Source organism: Oncorhynchus gorbuscha, linkage group LG08 (genome assembly GCF_021184085.1).
Source record: "Oncorhynchus gorbuscha isolate QuinsamMale2020 ecotype Even-year linkage group LG08, OgorEven_v1.0, whole genome shotgun sequence".
NCBI lineage: Eukaryota > Metazoa > Chordata > Actinopteri > Salmoniformes > Salmonidae > Oncorhynchus > Oncorhynchus gorbuscha.
Genome location: NC_060180.1, coordinates 36596433 through 36602627, shown reverse-complemented (window position 1 = coordinate 36602627; position 6195 = coordinate 36596433). Strand labels below are relative to the sequence as shown.

At 46.3% G+C, this 6195-nt stretch overlaps 1 protein-coding gene across 3 annotated transcripts in view; it reads right to left on the bottom strand.

Moving 5' to 3' along the window:
* Positions 1-3234: 3234 nt before the first annotated feature.
* LOC124041570 (ETS-related transcription factor Elf-1-like) overlaps positions 3235-6195 on the bottom strand; it is a 12995-nt gene continuing 10034 nt past the window's right edge. For all 3 annotated transcript variants that reach the window (XM_046359299.1, XM_046359300.1, XM_046359301.1), the window contains 2 exons: positions 5822-6014; positions 3235-5710 (listed from right to left, as the gene is read on the bottom strand). In XM_046359299.1, the coding sequence (XP_046215255.1) occupies positions 5089-5710; positions 5822-6014 (815 nt within the window). In that variant the 3' untranslated portion in view covers positions 3235-5088. The remainder of the gene's footprint in view (positions 5711-5821; positions 6015-6195) is intronic.

Here is a 6195-nt window from a genome sequence, read left to right as displayed (position 1 = left end):
GCCTGCAAACACATGGCTATCCAGAGGGTGGAAGGGTCTGCGCAACGCATCACCAGGGCACAATGCCTGCCCTCCAGGACACCTATAGCACCGATGTCACAGGAAGGCCAAAAAGATCATCAAGGACATCAACCACCCGAGCCACTGCCTGTTCACCCCACTATCATCCAGAAGGTGAAGTCAGTACAGGTGCATCAAAGCAGGGACAGAGAGACTGAAAAACAGCTTCTATCTCAAGACCATCAGACTGTTAAATAGCCATCACTAGCCAAGTACCACCCAGCTACTCAACCCTGCACATTAGAGGCTGCTGCCCTATGTACATAGACATGAAATCACTGGCCACTATAATAATGGAGCACTAGTCACTTGAATAATGTTTACATACTGCTTTACTCATCTCATTTATATATATTGTATTCTATTCTACTGTATTTCAGTCAATGCCACTATGACATTGCTCGTCCTAATATTTATATATTTCTTAATTCCATTCATTTACTTTTAGATTTGTGTATTGTTGTGAATGATTAGATACTGCTGCACTGCTGGAGCTAGGAAAACAAGCATTTAGCTTCACCCGCAATAACATCTTCTAAATAAACTCAGCAAAAAAGAAACGTCCTCTCACTGTCAACTGCGCTTATTTTCAGCAAACTTAACGTATGTAAATATTTGTATGAACATAACAAGATTCAACAACTGAGACATAAACTGAACAGGTTCCACAGACATGTGACTAACAGAAATGGAATAATGTGTCCCTGAACAAAGGGGGGGGGGGGGTCAAAATCAAAAGTAACAGTAAGTATCTGGTGTGGCCACCAGCTGCATTAAATACTGCAGTGCATCTCCTCCTCATGGACTGCACCTGATTTGCCAGTTCTTGCTGTGTGATGTTACCTCACTCTTCCACCAAGGCACCTGCAAGTTCCTGGACATTTCTGGGGGGAATGGCCCTAGCCTTCACCCTCCAATCCGACAGGTCCCAGACATGCTCAATAGGATTGAGATCTGGGCTCTTCGCTGGCCATGGCAGAACACTGACATTCCTGTCTTGCAGGAAATCACACACAGAACAAGGAGTGTGGCTGGTGGCACTGTCATGCTGGTCATGTCTTGATGAGCCTGCAGGAAGGGTACAACATGAGGGAGGTCTTCCCTGTAACACACAGTGTTGAGATTGCCTGCAATGACAACAAGCTCAGGCTGATGATGCTGTGACACACCGCCCCAGATCATGACGGACCCTCCACCTCCAAATTGATCCCGTTCCAGAGTACAGGCCTCAGTGTAAAGCTCATTCCTTCGACGATAAACGCAAATCTGACCATCACCCCTGGTGAGACAAAACCGTGACTTGTCAGTGAAGAGCACTTTTTGTCAGTCTTGTTTGGTCCAGCGACGGTAGGTTTGTGCCCATAGGCGACCTTGTTGCCGGTGATGTCTGGTGAGGACCTGCCTTACAACAGGCCTACAAGCCCTCAGTCCAGCCACTCTCAGCCAATTGCAGACTGTCTGAGCACTGATGGAGGGATTGTGGATTCATGGTGTAACTCGGGCAGTTGTTGATGCCATCCTGTACTTGTCCCACAGATATGATGTTCAGATGTACCGATCCTGTGCAGGTGTTGTTACACCTGGTCTGCCACTGCGAGGATGATCAGCTGTCCATCCTGTCTCCCTGTAGCGTTGTCTTAGGCATCTCACAGTACTGACATTGCAATTTATTGCCCTGGACAAATTTGCTGTCCTCATGCCTCCTTGCAGCATACCTAAGGCACATTCACACAGATGAGCAGGGACCCTGGGCATCTTTCTTTTGGTGTTTTTCAGAGTCAGTAGAAAGGCCTCTTTAGTGTCCTAAGTTTTCATAACTGTGACCTTAATTGTCTACCGTCTGTAAGTTGTTAGTGTCTTAACAACCGTTCCACAGGTGCATCTTCAATAATTGTTTATGGTTCATTGAACAAGCATGGGAAACAGTGTTTAAACCCTTTACAATGAAGATCTGTGAAATTATCTTTGAAAGACAGGGTCTTGAAAAAGGGACATCTCTTTTTTTGCTGAATTTACGTGTATGTGACTAAAACTATTTGATTTGATTTTGACCCTAACTGATCCATTTTGTTCAACACACCTTGTAACTCTGCAGTAAAACCTTGTACACCCAAGTGCTTCTCTGCAACTACCACCACATCTATTTTCTGTCCCGGCACCCCAATGTGGTGGTGATTGAACCAGCTTCCCCCTGAAGATAGGACGGCAGAGTCGCTGCCCAGCTTCCCCCTGAAGATAGGACGGCAGAGTCGCTGCCCAGCTTCCTCCTGAAGATGGGACGGCAGAGTCGCTGCCCAGCTTCCTCCTGAAGATGGGAAGGCAGAGTTGCTGCCCAGCTTCCCCCTGAAGATGGGACGGCAGAGTGGCTGTCCAGCTTCCCCCTGAAGATGGGACGGCAGAGTCGCTGTACAGCTTCCCCCTGAAGATAGGACAGCAGAGTCGCTGCCCAGCTTCCCGAAAGCACTACCTCTTCAAAGAGTATCTTAAATAATCCCCCACCACCCCCCCTTTCTGACCTTGCTGACAGCTACTTGGAGGAAAAGTGTACTTACTGTGCATATGATATGTGATTGTCCCCACCTAGCTATCTCAACATGAATGCACCAACTAAGTCACTCGGGATAAGTGTGTCTGCTAAATGACTAATCTAAATTGACATTCCATTTCTGCAGTACAGTTTATAACCATGGCAATGAATGCTAACAAGTCAACCTTACTGAAGCACAAATTCATAATATTGGCATAGGCCTACTACCCATCGTCCTCTACTCTCTTCTCTGCCTCAGCACACGACACCTTCTGTTCTACTCTGACCCTGGCAACCTGAACCTGTCTCTCTCGCACTGGGCACTTCTGATCCCCAGCATCATGGGCACCCACACAATGTTTTTTCCCATCAATACTACACAGTCCCTTGTCATCCTGCACACATCTCAGAACCTCCCTCCAACAAACTGCAGCAACATGACCATGAGCATCGGAAACACCGTAGTGGGTTCAGCACAAACGCTCTCGCTGGATAACATGATCATCAGGTAAAGACTGCGTCAAAACGCAAAAGGACAATGTCTTCTCAGTTTCACCATTCTCAGTTTCACCAAACGGTAGGCGTCACAGACACAGGGATTTTGTGAGGGTGAGGAACATTGAAGGTTTGCCAAAAAACTACCAGGATTCATTTCAAATTATAACTTTTATTTCATGAAAACAATAATTCCTTTTTTTTAATCTACTACTTCTGTATAATAAATTGCATGAAAACATCAGAATGAACATCAATAAATTGATTGATAGTATAAAAGCCTGGTACAGCATTTCCACAATGACATTTTAACCAAGATTCTTCACACAATATAACAAATATATCAAAGCCTTCCAGCTAAAGCAGAGTAGCACAAGGCAATATTATCAAAGGAAAAGATTGCATAAGAAAAAAAAACAGCTTTTTATTAGGAGCCAAGGTCTTACGGCTTTGCAAGGCATTAGATAGAGGATCCTCGTAGGAACAGCAAAACTAACTATAGATCAGTCTAGGCCAAAAGGGCAACATCATCTTACCTCTTTTACAGACCAGTTAGAATGTTTGGGAACTGGGACCATGTATACTGTGTGCAGAAATAAAAACGCATACAAACCTGAGACAACTGACAGGAAAACATCAAACACACACACACACACACACACACACACACACACACACACACACACACACACACACACACACACACACACACACACACACACACACACACACACACACACACACACACACACACACACACACACACACACACACACACACACACACAAAAACCAAAAAACCAAGGCATATACGGTCCAAGAAGGCACAGTCATCGCTACTACAGCATATCATGAATTCAGATCTGGAACGCTAACAGGACTGTCTATCAGAAGGGCACTGGGTAGAAGTTGCCCATAGGGGCAAATCTAGGATCAGTTTACCATCTCCAAATAATAACCAGAGAACACCACAAAACTGACTTTAGATCAGTGTCGATAGAACATTACCGACTCCGGCAGAAGTACTTTCACGCTCTCCAAAAAAAAAAACCCGGAGAGAAGTTATCAGGCACCCACCCTGTCAACATTAATACGTCTTCATCTCAAAGCCAACAGTACTGCTGAAAGAAAAAATTACACAAAAAAAAATCATTTTTGATTTAGATTTGTATTATTTCGGGAAAACGTGAACGTAAAGCCTGTAGTCGTTACTGGAAAGTTAACCGTCACAACAATCTCTATGGAATGTACCCCCCCCCCCCGGAACAGAACAGCTACGACGCGTTTACCACAAGCACCGATGGCGTGTCTTCTACTGTTGTGAGTGACAGTGTGAAGTCTGTGTTGAAGATCATCAAGTGTCACAGACATAAAACAATGTTTTAAGCGCAATATGCAGTAGCTCGCGGGCTGCAGACCAAGGCCGTCTTTCGTGAAAGCTGGAACAGAATTGAGGATTTTAGGCACTTTGGTAGGCGAGAGTTAAGAGCGGGGACAAATAAATGGCTGGTGAAGAGCTGACATTCGAGCAAAGCTTTGATCATGGCAGGAGGAAAGAAAATAGAGAGGGGGGAAAAAGCAGTGTGCATACAGTGGAGCTTAAGTGCAAACAGAGAGAGAAGCGCGGGATGTTGTGCAGAGTGGCTGTCGATTCCAGTGCTCGTCTTTGGTGGAGAATTCGAATGCCCACCATGTTGGTACCAAGAGTTGAAAGACAATGACACTCTACTTAGAATGCCTATTAGAATGTGATCGTCATGGAGTGCTTGGCGCCAACATGGAAGACAGTTTGGTTAACTCTCTGTGAAAAATGGCTCTGGTGCATAAGGGAATGTAAGAGACAAAGACTATACAGATCTGTCACATCTGTAAAATATATCAAATTTACCACACACATCTGTCCATCATCGTTCTCAGAGGTCTCCCTTTTCGATCACTGTCCCCTATAGTTGTCTTGACTATGAGGAGATGACAGCGACCGACACTGATCAGATGTCTCGGGGCATCCTACTCCCTGGTCAGTCCTGAGTCGGCGTCCTCCTCTGTCTTAACCTCCAGCTTCCCGGGCTGTAACTGCAGAGTCACCATCTGACTGGTGGTCTGTTCTGCAGTAGCAGCCTGTCTCTCACACATACTCCCCAGCAGCTGAGCGGTTCTGAAGACCGACCCGTGCTGACCCGTCTGCAGAGACTGAACGTTCTGCAGGGTGCGCAGCATCTCAGCTGAGACTATAGGCAGGTGCTGCTGCTGGATCAGACTGCCTCCCAGTGGTCGAAGAACTGTTCTGCGCTGGGCTGGGGATCGGGACTCGGATTCTAGGCCGGGTTGGTGCCACTGGGCTGTTGCCGGACTACAGCTGCTCTGTCTGGACCTTTGGTAACCTGGTCTAGAGGAGGGGGGAAGAGGAGGCAAAGAATGCTCGTAGGACGCTAAATCGTCCAGGGATTGGTCGCTGGAGGGCGGACTTTCCTCTGGGTCATCTGGAACGTCTCCATCGTCCTCATGATTGCCTTGGTCCTCCTGGTCTTCATCACCACTGATGAAGACCATGTCCTTGGGCAGGGAAGCAAACTGGTACACCAGCCTCTGGCCCTCCACCTTGTTCAGGATCCCACGCTGGTAGTAGTACCTGTTAGAGACAGAGAGAGGTCAGCTTTGATACACACCTGCAGGACCACAGATAGAAAGTTAAGTTTTGTTAAAATGAATAATAATAATATGTAAGTTAACTACAACGTACCTGAGAGCTCGGCCCATGGTCTCATAGTTCATGTCTGGTTTGTTCTTGTGTTTGCCCCAGAGTCGGGCCACAGCCTTAGAGTTGACCAGCTTAAAGATCCCTGCATGCCGATTGGTCCATTTGATGTAGCGGGGACAGGCCTGTCGGTCTTGAAGAAGCTCAATCAGAAACTGCCACAGATACAGGGTGTTCCCTGAAACACAGGCAAATGAGAGGTGAAATTGAGTGTTCTGGTGTGTGTGTGTGTGTGCATGTATATGTATGTATGTATGTATGTATGTATGCGTGTGTGTGTATGTATGTATGCGTGTGTGTGTGTGTATATGCGTGTGTGTGTGTGTGTGTATGTATGCGTGTGTGTGTGTGTATGCGTG